At 40.6% G+C, this 15,615-nt stretch overlaps 1 protein-coding gene across 1 annotated transcript in view; it reads left to right on the top strand.

Moving 5' to 3' along the window:
* The first annotated feature begins 1,280 nt into the window (after positions 1 to 1,280).
* COL25A1 (collagen type XXV alpha 1 chain) overlaps positions 1,281 to 15,615 on the top strand; it is a 411,800-nt gene continuing 397,465 nt past the window's right edge. Inside the window, exons 1-2 of the mRNA XM_075860518.1 lie at positions 1,281 to 1,847; positions 7,034 to 7,103. Of these exons, the coding sequence (XP_075716633.1) occupies positions 1,551 to 1,847; positions 7,034 to 7,103 (367 nt within the window). The 5' untranslated portion in view covers positions 1,281 to 1,550. The remainder of the gene's footprint in view (positions 1,848 to 7,033; positions 7,104 to 15,615) is intronic.

Raw genomic sequence — 15,615 nt, 5'->3', positions numbered from 1 at the left:
AAAACTACGCAGCGTATCCTAGCAACCGGTTTTTGGTGCAGATTTCGGCCAGAATAGCCGCTGCAGAAAGCAGAGTAGGAAAAAAAGGCGAATACTGGCGTTCCCATAGCATTGTGTCCCTTCTCCCCAGCTATGGTCTCCGTGCAGCTCGACCTCCGATGATGATGCTGCAGCCCATGTGACCGCTACAGCCTGTAATTGGCTGCAGAAGTCTCATGGGATGAAACATCATCCCAGGAGGCTAGCAGCAAAGAGAACAGATGGGGGGAACAAGGAGCCATTGCTATGGCAATGCCAGGGAAGTGAGTATGGACTTTTCAAACTAAATTTAAACAAGATATGCGATTTTTTGTGGCGGAATAGCCACTTTTCTGCCGCAAAATAACGCAACATTTGCAATTTGACCAAAAAAAAAAAAAAACGGAACAAAAGTGCAACAATTCCACAGCATAAATGAACATGCTGCAGATTTAAAAAAAACGCACCGCAGGTCAATTTCTGAGCATTTTCTCAGCAGATTTTTTTCCACAGCGTGTGGATGAGGTTTGTTTAAATCTCATCCACTTTTCTTCTACAGTAATACACTACTGATTTTCCACAATGAAATTCATAGCTAATCCCCCCCCCCCCGTGTGCACAAACCCTTAGACGTCAAAAACGCCAGAAAAAAGCATGTACCAAATGACACTAAATGGAAAAACTACACCAAAAAATGCAACAAAAACGCATGTTACATTTTAAAAACTCTTGCGTTTTTAGAAGCATTTTTTTTAATGCACTTTAAATTGCCCGAAAAAATTTGATGTTTTAAGGAGGCCTGAACACATGGCAGATTTGTTGCAGAAATTTCTGCGACTAAAAATCTATTTCATTCATCTGAATGCGGTTATTTCTGAGGTAAGTTCTATCCAGATGAATGGGACAGTGGCAGGAATTTCTGCAACAAATATGCAATGTGTGAATATACACTAATAATTATTATTTTGGCAAGAGTTAGGACTACCTGCTTCTCCTATGCCTTATACTGACCCTCCATTGCCACCATGCCAACCTAGCAGCCTGTTGTGTTTGTGTAATATGCCAATGAAGTTCCCGCATTGTGAAGCCGCACTTATGTTCCTATGCCCTGTCGGAGGATAATGTATGCTAATGAGAGCGGCTGTGTGAGTGCCCGAGGAGAGGGGGTGCTGTCTGCATACACTGACTGGGCATTCCGCCGCCACCACCACCGCTACTCCTGGCAGCTCGGATATTTAAAGCTCACAAGGGGGCGGGAAGAACACACACTACACCGCGCTGCTGCTGCTGCTACTGCCTCTGCTGCTCTCCCCTCACAGCTCCAGTCACCGGGGAGGACGCAACAAGTGACAAGAGCCGTAGCACTGTCCTGTCAGCGGAGCCGGGTATCCTGCCGTATAGCAGACACTCACTTGGCGCTGGATGCCACAACTTAGTGTCCCTCTTCTTCCTATCACTACAGAAACACGCTCGCTGGCATCCCTCTGATTCATTCTATTGAGACACCACGGAGGGCACCGAGGACTGCAGAGATGTTGGTGAAGGGAGACACCGGGAATAAAACTGCCGACTACCAGAGGTGGAACGGTGATGAGCCCAGGGATGGGTCCAGGGGCTGGAGCAGGACTCTGCCCTGTGTGCTGGCTTTAGTGCTTTCTCTTTTCTCCCTGGCATCCTGCGTGTACCTGAATGTTAAGACTGGTGACCTGGAGGGCAGGATGTGGGCTCTGGAGCATGGCAAGTCAGGAGAGATCTTCCATGTGCCTGGATTATCTGTGGATCAGCTCAACTCCATAGTACAGGAGAAGGTGGATCGACTTCTGTCCCAGGTGTGGAGGCTGTTCAGCTTTCTATCACTTAATCATGGAGCTGCTTCTATATTACATTTCCATGAGAGCTTCTAGTTTTGGGGTGCTGGGTGAAGCCAAGTGTGTCTGATGGACACCAAAGGGTTACCCTGCTTGGAAGGGCTCAACAGTCCCTTTGTTCTAGCACAGTCGGGGTCCTTAAACCTGGACCCTCACTGATTTATGGCATAACCGACCAATATACCACTAGTGTATCTGGTTGGAAGCCATATTATGGAATTGCATTATAAGCAATTTTCCTAATATCCTTTCAAGTTATAGAAATACAGAGCAGGGTAGTCAGATTCCCTGCAGTTGCCCCTAAATCATGTCCCGCAAGTTATAATATTGCTATATATGCTGAGATTCCAAAAACAGTGATTGGGCTTGTAGACTCATAATGGCTTATAATGCAATTCCTTAAAATTTCACGAAAACCATCTCAAAAGTGGACTTATGATTTTACTATGAATAGATGTTCAATTTATTTTTAGCAAAATTCTCCGTTCTTTGTTGTTAACGTCTATATTTGTAGCAAAAGGGCACAAAATGATCCGTAGGATGAGTTAAATAGTCCCATGTTTGTGTCTCGATATACACACATACACAGAGGGATCCGGTCCATTATTGGTCAATTATCAGGTCATCTACTTGAGAACAGTCCCCTATCAGTAAGCTGCAAATATAGGATATACTGGTTTTTATTTTTGATATGATTATAAACAGATTTTATTTTGTAGATTACTGACATAGTAACATATTTACTGTTTTCTTAGAATACATTATTATTTGATACATTGAGGTTCTACGTGTCTATGTGTATATGCTACCCATTCATTAGACTAGTATTGTCTATGAAGAGAGAATTTTTTAGCATGTCTCAATGACCAATGGTCATCATCCAGATGAAGCAGAGCTAAATTTGTCATTTAACTCTTTTGGGGTTGCATTGTATGTGCACTATTATATCTATATAGAGTTAGGCTTTCTTCACATTGCATATTTTGGTTACATTCAGCAAATACACAGAGGAAATCTCCCTAAGTGTGCAGTCAACATAAACCCCCAATGTGTGCAGAAAGACATGCAGTCTTTCAGTTGCGTATGTCCCCCATAGGATCCCATGTAAAAGAAACATATACCGCACAGTATATTTCTTTGCAGTATGCCTCTGCACTCTTTTGGCATATGACGACTAAATGGGACTCTGTGGACGGGTTCAGCGTATGTGACCGGAGCATTTCCAGTGCATACGTTAACTACATAATTAAAGGGCTATTCCAGGCTTAAAAAGTGATGGCATATCGGTAGTATATAACTTTCTGATCGTTGGGGGTTCGAACTCTGAAACCTCCACCGATCCTGAGAATGAAAGAGCTCAAGAAATGGTTTAATAGCAGAATTTACATATCTATCTATCTATCTATCTATCTATCTATCTATCTATCTATCTATCTATCTATCTATCTATCTATCTATCTATCTATCTATCTATCTATCTATCTCATATCTATCTGTCTGTCTATCTATCTATCTCCTGTCTGTCTGTCTGTCTATCTATCTATCTATCTATCTATCTATCTATCTATCTATCTATCTATCTATCTATCTATCTATCTATCTATCTATCTATCTATCTATCTATCTGTCTGTCTGTCTGTATGTCTATCTGTCTAGCTACAATTAATAGTAACTACGGTCAAACAAATTTGAGTATCCTCAGAGTTTAGGTTTCTTACCCAAAAGTTGTGCCTAAGCACCACACGGTCATCTCTTTCTTATCAGACGTAACATTATAATGAGCAGATCATCTTTGGTGAACGTATAGTTGTTCCCTACTATAAAGCTATTACCTAAATTTCCCCCTTTTCAAGAAGGAATGATTCAGGCAATATGACTAGCAGACACAGAGAAATTACATTTCCTCAGGCTTGTTCTCTCTAGCAAAGTCAGCGGATCGCAGGTGCTGTACATGGTATCTGTCTTCCATGAATGGATACTGGAGAGATGTCATAATGGGCTCGTGGCCATCACAACAGCTTCTTTGCCCTCCCAGTGACAGAATACAGGCACTATAAACACCATCTCCATGGGAGAGCTTCTTCATTTCTGTGCCTGCTTACTTGAATTCTCCCCCCCTTGTAAAACAAGTCAATCATGTACCTGCAAATTATTAAGGAATTACTGTAAATGCAATTCCCTAATATAAGAAAATGTTAGATTGGCCATATATAGGTTGAACTCTGTGAAACATCTGCCTCTCCAGATCCCTGAACAGTCACCACCTGACTGTTATAGATAATGTAAACTTTGTAAATAACATTGAGATTTCTATAACCTGACTTATAAAATATATCCAGAAGTGGCCAGCATTATAACCCCATGATGTTTTAGATCCGACATTCTGTGCAAATTAATTTCTTCCTATATTTTTATATTGTTTAGAGCTCCATTTTTCGAAAATAAAGCTCAAAATCTCCAGCATAGACATAGAATTAAATAATAACATTCTGTAGCCACCACTAGAGGGAGCATAGGAGCTTACTGCATACTGTTTTATTTCATGATTTGAATGTATAAACAGGCAGGCAGCCAGAATTGTATAATTTAACTCTATGGGGCAGATTTACAAAGACTGGCGTTGCATACCCTAGTCTTAGTTTTCTTCTCTGCTGGAGTATGGTATGATAGATTTATTAAGAGGTGCACGCCACTGATAATTAAGGGGGGGTACAGGGCCTAGCACTGGGCCTGTCTGCACCCTGTCACGCCCCTGGCTACAGAGTGAAATGTACGGTAACTACGAGCTGGCGTAGATTTCCACTATAATTTACGCAAGCTTCTGAAGTAAATCAAATAAATGTGTTGGGTTGTGGGTGGCCACACCTTTTTTTACTAGTTTCCACCTACTTTATAAAAAAAAAAAGTGGCGGAAGCGGCATAAACAGCCCAAAACTGGCTTAGAAACTTTTATAACTTCCCCTCTATGTCTTTGCAGGGAATTTGAAGCCCTGTACCAGAAAAAATTGAGCTCCTGCTGCTAAATATTAAGAGGTTAATCAGCACAGATTTTAAACCTATTTAGATTTAAAAAAAAAGAAAAACGAAATGGTGTTCGAGGGTGGACATTCATTTGTCTGTTAATAGTTTTAACTAACAGATTTGACAAGCAGATGTATCAGTAATTTTACTTTGATTTTACTTCCCTCACAGTTGTAGAGTTATCAGTTATAAAGAAACAAGCCCCAGTTCTTAGGTTCAGTTCACACAGAGTTTTTAGTGCTGATTTTTATGCGGAAACTGCGTCAGAATCAGCACCAAAAAAACGGCCCAAATGGCTCCCCATCGATTTCAATGGAAGGCGGGTTTTTTTATTCCCATGCAGTTTTTGGCCGCTCGCCGAAAAAAAAAAGTGGCATGCTCTTTCTTCGAGCGTTTTCCACCTCTGATCTTCCATTGAAATCAATGGGAGGCAGAAGAAACCTGTAGCAAAAAAAGTGTCAAAACGACGCTGGCAATTCAAAATCTGGATCAAAATTCCTGAAGGAATTTTTGAGGCAGATTTTTTCTGACCGCAAAAAAGCTCTGTGTGAACTAGGCCTAACACTAGTAAGCAGCCAGCTGCCTGACACAGAGCTGTGCACTTTTTTGAATGTGACAGTCTACTTGTTCCAATTGACACCCGACCATGTGGCATGTCTCACCTCAAGAAGCACCGCATAAAGGCTATCTGTAAAGTTAACACTGTCTGGTATAAAATGGATGTTTAGATGACCCAGGAGTGCTAGGATTACTGCCCTCACCATCTCACACTAGATTTATTTGCTTGTTAAATCAAAGTGCTCATGTAACCCCCTATCTTACAAAATATTAACTGTGGGCTGATCTGCTGCTTGACCTGGAAGGGAGGATATGTCTGCATGAAGCTGAACTTTAGAAGTCATTGACTGGTGATGGTGCAACAGTTCATTTCTCAGCGACTTCGGGTGCAGATATGCGTCTTCATTTATGATGTGTAGAGATTGCCTGGTTCCACATGGAACATTATTAGAATTACATTTAGAATTGTGAGTTATAGAAGGTGCCAATTGAGTCTTAGTAGAGCAATAGTGGGTGTATTAGTGAATGCACACGGAAACAGTCCGTACAGCGGGACATGCTGAAAGATCACTAGGCACGCTGGGTTTTAAATGTTTTTTTGTTTTTTTCCAGGTAAAATGTGCACATGATTTTTACTAATGCAAACACTGTATTATTTGAAAGACACAAAACAACCACATATGAGCCACTTCAGTCATCTTTCTATCATAACTGTTTTAATCATTCCTTTCCGAGTTTCAGAATCTACAACAGACGCAAGGCAATATCTATTCCCTATTCCTAAAATATCACTATAGCTTTATCATAGGTAGACTAGGTAATATAGGTATGGTTTTAAGATAAATCATGCCACCTCCTGGTCCTAAGAATTGGCATAGTCACTAAGAGCAGAAACCTCCACCCACCCGCACCCTAAATACTGATAATGGGGACATCAGCAGCATTCGACACCAATGGGACCATGGGTTGACCAGCCATCACTTTGAGGTTTAGCATCCATGAACACTGTTGCTCTGACCCGTGGCCAGCACCTTCTGGCTGCATATGATATATTAGTTCTAATGATATTTCTATGGCTATGATTATATGCTGAGCTCTGACAACTTTGCGTACTGTCACCCAACATAAGTCAGTAATATTTTCTGAATTTGGTGTCTCATCAGACAGTCCATTTTTAGGTCAGATTACAATAAGCTATGCGGAAAAGCATGTGGTTTAGTTAAATCCCATGTGTGTGCGAAGCTAAATATTACTGCCTTAAAATCTATACATTTCAGAATGTGAAGTGGTATTTTACATATAATTTTTAGCGGGTTCATTTGATGATCATGGATGATCTTAGTGTCCATCCTATTCTTTCAAGGATCTTGTTACATTATTGATCTCACAGGAATAGGTTGCATATACATAGACACATTATACAGTACATCTGTATAATTATTATCATTATATAATGTCTCATTTTCCTATATATGTAGCGTACTCAGGAATGAGTCTATAGTAAAGCGTGTTAAACCCATCATGTGTTCATTTTAAGCATTAAATCCTGTTTGGTTTTTTTCCTACAGAGGTCATATGAGCACATGGCAAAAATACGAATCTCAAGAGAAGCTCCGGCAGAGTGCAACTGCCCAGCAGGTAAATGTGATCAGTTGATTGACATCTCCTTGCCCTTAGTGGCCTTGGCATACCAGCAAAGGCGCAGAACAGCTTATTAGGTCAGATAGAATCACATTCGGCGAAGAAAAGTCATTTGTAGACTTATGATTGTCCTGTTGTAGGCTGTTGACTGACTATAGCGATTCTTGTTTCATGTCCTTAACAAATTTGCAGGAAATAACATTACTAATTTTCTCCAGGTAGTGACAGGAATACCGCGTCAATCTTAGTTCTTTCTCATGGCTTCTGGATGCATGAGCAATATCCAGAGGTCTTTCTAAGTGTTTTTAGTGGATTAGTATTATGTTGAATTGGTTACTCGTTTTATATTGATGACTTTTCTATTGGCCTGTGCTATACATTGTAGGCTCTGTGTACATCCGCGTCGGAGGGTCCATTAGATCTGGTCAAAAACGAGAGACCAAAAAAACGCAGCATGCTTAACTATTTTACCTGGTTAAATGACGGACACCATGACGGAAACCCAACGGACCCCATTATAGTCAGTGGGGTCCGTCAGGCGCCGGTGATGTTCGTCATGCGACGTGTCCGTCACTGCAGTTATTTTTGTTGTTTTGCTCCTATTACGGAGCAGTACAAGGGAAATCTATCACTAATTTATCACAGGGGCGCAAACTGTATAATAAATTGGTGCATATTGCTAAAAGTGTAAGCCACTTTTCTTTTCCTTATACCACTTCTCGGTTGGTTTAGTTTTTGTGCTGCAATTTTGGCGCACATAATCACATTAAAGCCATGCCCTCTTTTTACTAGACCACGCTCCTTTTTCCAGCTAAGCCACACCCCCTTGTTGGACAAGGCGCAACAAGGGTCTAAAACAGTCAACAAATATGGAGCATGACATATGAGCCAGGATTCTGGATTAATTTGAGCCAGTATTCCTTAAATAATTTTAAATAATAAATCTGCCCCACAGTGTTTTGTTATGCTGGTCATATGTTTTCTTTAATTTAATAATTAAAAAAAGACAAATGTAGATGAAATTGGAAGGGTGAGGCTGTTTTATCTTGCATGATTTTTGGCAAACATTAATGAAAGCTACATCTTTCTATATCAAATGTACATCCTTTAAAGAAAAAAAAAATCACTAAGTTGTTTTCTAAAGACAGAAATTTCATTTAAAAAAATTCTTTCACATAGATGGGGATGAGCTGCAATACTAGACACAGCCCATGGACAGGAGTGGTGCTGTTCTGGAAAAAGAGCAGACACTTTTTATTGACCCCTTTAAATTGAGTTCAGGAAAGAGGAACTGAGGGTCTGGCAGGAGAAATAAAACTATGTCTTTCTTTACTGCTGTTTTAGCCATATGTCTGTAAAATATATTTTGGTGGGAAACTTCTTCAAAGGGCTTGCAACTATTTCTGAATATAATAATGTAAAATATTCTGTTTGTAATATATAGTTTATTGAAATAAGGCGCTAATCTTGGGAACCATAGTATCTGGCTGTGGCTGTATTTATTTACTTAGCTATAAACACAAGTTATTGCATATGGATGTGGTCAGACACAGATCACTATTTCTGTATCAAGTCCATATACACTGATATAGGGATGTACTTAGGGATGTAAACGCAGCCGCTGCCCCTTATTTATTTATTTTGGTTACTTATATAGCGCCAACATATTACGCAGCGCTGTACAGAGGTCCTCTTTTTACTGTCCCCATTGGGGCTCACAATCTAAATTCCCTATTTCTATGTTTTTGGATGTTTTTAGCTTTTCTCTTGCTGTGGACTGAATTTAAAGAGTGTGTATATATATATATATATATATATATATATATATATATATATATATATATATATATACATATATATATATACAGTGAAGGAAATAAGTATTTGATCCCTTGCTGATTTTGTAAGTTTGCCCGCTCTCAAAGACATGAACAGTCTAGAATTTTTAGGCTAGGTTAATTTTACCAGTGAGAGATAGATTATATAAAAAAAAACAAAACAGAAAATCACATTGTCAAAATTATATATATTTATTTGCATTGTGCACAGAGAAATAAGTATTTGATCCCTTTGGCAAACAAGACTTAATACTTGGTGGCAAAACCCTTGTTGGCAAGCACAGCAGTCAGACGTTTTTTATAGTTGATGATGAGGTTTGCACACATGTTAGATGGAATTTTGGCCCACTCCTCTTTGCAGATCATCTGTAAATCATTAAGATTTCGAGGCTGTCGCTTGGCAACTCGGATCTTCAGCTCCCTCCATAAGTTTTCGATGGGATTAAGTTCTGGAGACTGGCTAGGCCACTCCATGACCTTAATGTGCTTCTATTTGAGCCACTCCTTTGTTGCCTTGGCTGTATGTTTCGGGTCATTGTCGTGCTGGAAGACCCAGCCACGAGCCATTTTTAATGTCCTGGTGGAGGCAAGGAGGTTGTCACTCAGGATTTGACGGTATATGGCTCCATCCAATCTCCCATTGATGCGGTGAAGTAGTCCTGTGCCCTTAGCAGAGAAACACCCCCAAAACATAATGTTTCCACCTCCATGCTTGATAGTGGGGATGGTGTTCTTTGGGTCATAGGCAGCATTTCTCTTCCTCCAAACACGGCGAGTTGAGTTAATGCCAAAGAGCTCAATTTTAGTCTCATCTGACCACAGCACCTTCTCCCAATCACTCTCAGAATCATCCAGATGTTCATTTGCAAACTTCAGACGTGCCTGTACATGTGCCTTCTTGAGCAGGGGGACCTTGCGGGCACTGCAGGATTTTAATCCATTATGGCGTAATGTGTTACCAATGGTTTTCTTGGTGACTGTGGTCCCAGCTGCCTTCAGATCATTAACAAGTTCCCCCCGTGTAGTTTTCGGCTGGGTTCTCACCTTCCTCAGGATCAAGGATACCCCACGAGGTGAGATTTTGCATGGAGCCCCAGATCGATGTCGATTGACAGTCATTTTGTATGTCTTCCATTTTCTTACTATTGCACCAACAGTTGTCTCCTTCTCACCCAGCGTCTTACTTATGGTTTTGTAGCCCATTCCAGCCTTGTGCAGGTCTATGATCTTGTCCCTGACATCCTTAGAAAGCTCTTTGGTCTTGCCCATGTTGTAGAGGTTAGAGTCAGGCTGATTAATGGAGTCTGTGGACAGGAGTCTTTTATACAGGTGACCATTTAAGACAGCTGTCTTTAATGCAGGCACCAAGTTGATTTGGAGCGTGTAACTTGTCTGGAGGAGGCTGAACTCTTAGGGTATGTGCACACACACTAATTACGTCCGTAATGGACGGACGTATTTCGGCCGCAAGTCCCGGACCGAACACAGTGCAAGGAGCCGGGCTCCTAGCATCATACTTATGTACGATGCTAGGAGTCCCTGCCTCGCTGCAGGACAACTGTCCCGTAGTGTAATCATGTTTACAGTACGGGACAGTTGTCCTGCAGCGAGGCAGGGACTCCTAGCATCGTACATAAGTATGATGCTAGGAGCCCGGCTCCTTGCACTGTGTTCGGTCCGGGACTTGCGGCCGAAATACGTCCGTCAATTACGGACGTAATTAGTGTGTGTGCACATACCCTTAATGGTTGGTAGGGGATCAAATACTTATTTCTCTGTGCACAATGCAAATAAATATATATAATTTTGACTATGTGATTTTCTTTTTTTTTTTTTTTTATATAATCTATCTCTCACTGGTAAAATTAACCTAGCCTAAAACTTCTAGACTGTTCATGTCTTTGACAGTGGGCAAACTTACAAAATCAGCAAGGGATCAAATACTTATTTCCTTCACTGTATATCTCATAGCCTTAGAACACATTAAGGGTACGTTCACATGGAGTGTTTTCAGCCGTTTTTCGGGGCGTAAACGTGACGAAAAAAGGCTGAAAAGTCAGAAGCAGAACGCCTCCAAACATCTGCCCATTGATGGGAAAAACTACGTTCTGTTCCGCCGGGACGTTTTTAAAAACGGCCGCGTAAAAAAATGACCGCCAAAAAGAAGTGCATGTCACTTCTTCAGCCGTTTTTGGAGCCGTTTTTCATAGACTCTATAGAAAAACCGATCCAAAAACGGCCGTTAAAAACAAAGTGAAAAACGCGACTTTGATTAAAAAACTTCTGAAAATCAGGAGCTGTTTTCCCTTTTCCATTTTGTGTGTGCACATACTCTTAGGGGGAGATTCTGAGCTAAATGCACAAGAAGTCTAAATTTAGCCAACCAAGAGGCGTAAGGAAGAGAAACATTTCTAACACATCTATCAAGATGTACCAAATTTCTTATACATCGTGCACCACTGTGATAGATTTGGCGCACATTCTGCTTGCTTGGTCTAGTTTAAAGCTGTTTAAGACAATAATAATACATTTGCCCCATTAGAGCAGATTTACTAATGCTGTCTAAGACTAGGCATTCAGCGCATTCGCCAAATTGATCACAGTGGCACAAGCTGTATAATAAATTGGTGCATCTTGCTAAAAGTGTTAGTCACGTTTCTTTTCCTTATACCACTTCTTGGTTGGCTTAGTTTTTGTGCTGCAATTTTGGCGCACATAATCACATTAAGGCCATGCCCCCCTTTAATTTCACCACGCTCTTTTTTCCAGCTAAGCCACATCCCCTTGTTGGACAAGGCGCAACAAGTGTCTAAGGTCGGGTTCCCACGTAGCGTAAACGCTGCAGAATTTCTACAACGGAATTCTGTGCATAAATTCCGCAGCATTTACAGTAGCAGAAAAGTGGATGAGCTTAAGAAAATCTCCTGCCCACGCTGCAGAAAAAACCTGCAGCGTAAACGATAATAACTTGACCTGCGGTGCGGAATTTAAATCTGCAGCATGTCAATTTATGCTGTTTTTTTGTTGATTTTCTGTTGCGGGTTTTCCCTATTGAATTCAATGGGGATGCAAAACCTGCAACAGCATTGCAAGCGTTGTGACTTTTGCGGCGTAATCGCAGTGATTATGCCGCAAAAATCCCAACTGCGAAAAAAAACATACTTACCCCGAACGCCCTTCTTCTTCCTGCAGTCCGGCCTCCTGGGATGACGTTTCATGCCATGTGATGAAATCATGGGCTGCAGCCTCACATGTAAACAAAGTGGTGCGATTTTTCGGATGAAAGGTGCTGTGGTCTCCAGGTCGGATACGCGGTGCAGTTTTTACGCAGCATATCCAACACGTGGGAATCCAGACTAAAAAACAGTTAACAAATACGGAGCATGACATATGCGCCAGAATTCTGGCTTAATTTGAGCCAGAATTCTTAGGCCCACGGTACGAACATGCTCGCAGTGTGTCCGACCTGGAACCCGCAGGACATTCCGTCTGAAATGGTGCAATTTTTCGGATGAAATTTCGCTGCGGAAGAAAGCCGTTCATACTTACCCCCTCCCTCCTCTGACACCCGCTCCGGCCTCCCTGGATGACGTTGCAGGTATGTGACGCTTGAGCCTGTGATTGGCTGCAGCGGTCACATGGGATGCAATGTCATCCCAGGAGGCCGGACTGCAGGAAGAAGAAGGGCGTTCTGGGTAAGTATGATTTTTTTTTCTTCTGGCATTGCGATTTTTGCGGTGTAAACTCTGCGATTATGCTGCAAAAGTCGCAACGCTTGACCTTCTGTTGCGGGTTTTGCTATTGAATTCAATGGGGAAAACCCGTAATGGAAAATCAACAAGAACGCAGCAAAAAATTGATATTCTGTGGAATTAAATTGCGCACCGCAGGTCAAGTTATTAACGTTTACACTGAAGTTTTCTTTTCTGCAGCGTGGGCATGAGATTTTCTAAATCTCATCCACTTTGCTGCTACTGTAAACGCTGTGGAATTTACGCACACAATTCCGTTGCGAAAATTCCGAGGCGTTGCACTACGTGGGAACCCGGCCTTAAATAATTTGAAATAATAAATCTGCCCCATAGTGTTTTGTTATGTTGGTCATATCTATTCCCAAAAAAAAGACAAATGTAGATGAAATTGGAAGGGTGAAGGCATTTTATCTCAGATAACTTGGCAAACAATAATAAAAGCTACATCTTACTATATCAAATGTACGTCCTTTGAAAAAACGAAACAAAAGGTCAAATGGGGATAATTTTGCTGTGACTTAATTTAAATTTGGAGATTAAAATATATTTTTTCCTTCTCTTCTGATCGGTACGATACTCATGTTTTATAGCAGTCCAGAGTCACCTTGTTTAGAACGTTCTCAGCATTATTTGCGTCCAGAGACATTCTTTTTATTTTGCTTTTCTTTTTCTAACTCAGAGTAAGCAGTGGCGGAGGGAAATATTACTAGCAGCGCCCGCATTATCAGTTCCAATCACACGCTTCACTCGAGTGAGCTGATATCAATTATCAATTTGTGTATTCACGGATTTGTGAAATGCTGAACGCTGCAACCGTAATGAAGTCAGATGAAGGCATAACCTGTATCTATATCCCCGTTCCTCTGTCTATGGCGTTTAATTTCTCTTTGATTAATTTCTCAGCCTTGAGTGAAAGTTGTTCTTGTTCAACTTAATTTGCTGACCCAGGTGATAAAGACTGAATATGTACCGTGAATTTATACTAGAGTAATATAGCCAAGATCACCTTTGACAGCAGCAGCCACAGGCTTACACAGCAGCATTGTGTAGAAAGGATTGATGAATGACAGTCCAGGGCTCTTGTGTGAGATGAAAGGCTATGTTTAGGGCTGGAATTCCGGCTGGGGTCTCTTTTCCCCTGTGTGCATGTGGCAGCAGAGCTGACTTGTGACAAACGCCGCCTGTATGACGGAGTACCGGCCCCAAGGAATGAAACAGCCTGTGACAGTTGGCTCTCTTTCTACACTACCCCTGGCAGAACCATCCCATCCTGCCTTGCTTGGAAATGTAATACATTATATTAGCTAGGGCTGGATTAAGAGAAACTCAGCCTGGCGGGTGTAGGCTCACTGATACAGGTTGTGGTATTTGTAATATGTTCATAAACACAGTTATATTACTTTGACAATCCGTTTATATTTCTGCGGGAGTATGTGGACGTTTTTGGGGGGACGTATATTCTTTATCATTGTTGCAGAAGCCCTATAGGATTTTATATGGACGATAGCACAGTGCGGTATATATGGTTTAGAATTTTGTGACATATATTCAACATTGATTGAATGTCTTGCATATCACAATGCTGGTTACAATAAAATCATGTATGCCTGTAGGGTTACATAATGGATTGGTAACAAGGAATTCTGCTTTTCTGCCTCACTGCCACTAGAGCTTAACATGACATCATGTTATAGAGCTGTGCTGAAGAAGCGGATCTGTGTCTACTAGCACCGATCAAGCCTGATTTACTATCACATTGCCAAGTGTACTGGCCATACAGAGTCCAGATGAGTTGTGCCCATCATGCCATGGGAACGTTTATACGTGTACTGAATACCGAACATATATATATATATTGTATAAATTTGATCTGCCATTTATTTACATACTTTACATGAAGAAATAGCGCACATTACATAATAAATTTGGCACAACTTACGACATACTGGACACATGGACACCGCATCATATCTGCTGCAAGTCAGTTATATATTTAGTGCAACCATTTTTTAGCCTTTCCCATTTTAAGATTATGCAAGTCTTTTAGAAATATTAAGCTAGCCATTTGGGCCATTTTTTCGAGCGCTCATTACAACACCTTGCCGGTGCTATACATTTTCTAAATGTGCCCACCTGTGTATTGATTGAAACTCCTTCGTCCATGAACAAAAATAAAAAAAGAGGTATTTTTTTGTGTATAAACAGATGTAAGTATGCGTTGAAAATTTCTGCAGGAGAAACTATATACATACTGTTTTACTGTAGATATAAACAATAATAATAGTAGCTGGCATGACCAATACAAAGAAGTTTGGGAACACAGTCAAAGTACTTCAACATGCTGTAACTTAGAATTCAGTGTGTGAATGGGAACCAGTTTTTCAAAAAGAATGAAAAACGGTGCCAAAACTGAGTTACCATCCTAGGCTATGGGGAAAAAAGTGCATATCATTATGCATATGCACCTTGTTAGTAGTGTAAAGAATAGGTTAGGAAATATTAATTTTATGGATCACATATGATAGTACAGTAAATTTGCATACAACATATAACATTATTTTGCAGACCACAACCCAAATTTATTTTTATTTTTATTGCTTACATATAATATGGCTTCTCCCACCTCCTCTGAGAACTGTTAATCAGTTAGCGCCACATTGATAGCACTACTTGTCACTTGTCAGGACAGCAGACATTGAAAACCTGGATGAAAGGGAATCACATGTCTTTGTAAATAATATTTGTTCTAAATATGTTTCCAACACTGTTTTTTTGTAATGATTTACACGTTGGACATATAATTATCTAGGGTAAATCTAGTGGATTTATTTTCTTTTTTTGTTTTGCTGGTATACCTTACTTCCAAGTACTAGAAAGATTGAGTCTTATTCTCAATGGCTTACATGTATCAACCTATCT

The sequence above is a fragment of the Rhinoderma darwinii genome, chromosome 1, assembly GCF_050947455.1.
Source record: "Rhinoderma darwinii isolate aRhiDar2 chromosome 1, aRhiDar2.hap1, whole genome shotgun sequence".
Taxonomy (NCBI): Eukaryota; Metazoa; Chordata; class Amphibia; order Anura; family Rhinodermatidae; genus Rhinoderma; species Rhinoderma darwinii.
The sequence above is the reverse complement of the archived record's forward strand: the minus strand, read 5'-3'. Positions and strand labels throughout refer to the sequence as shown.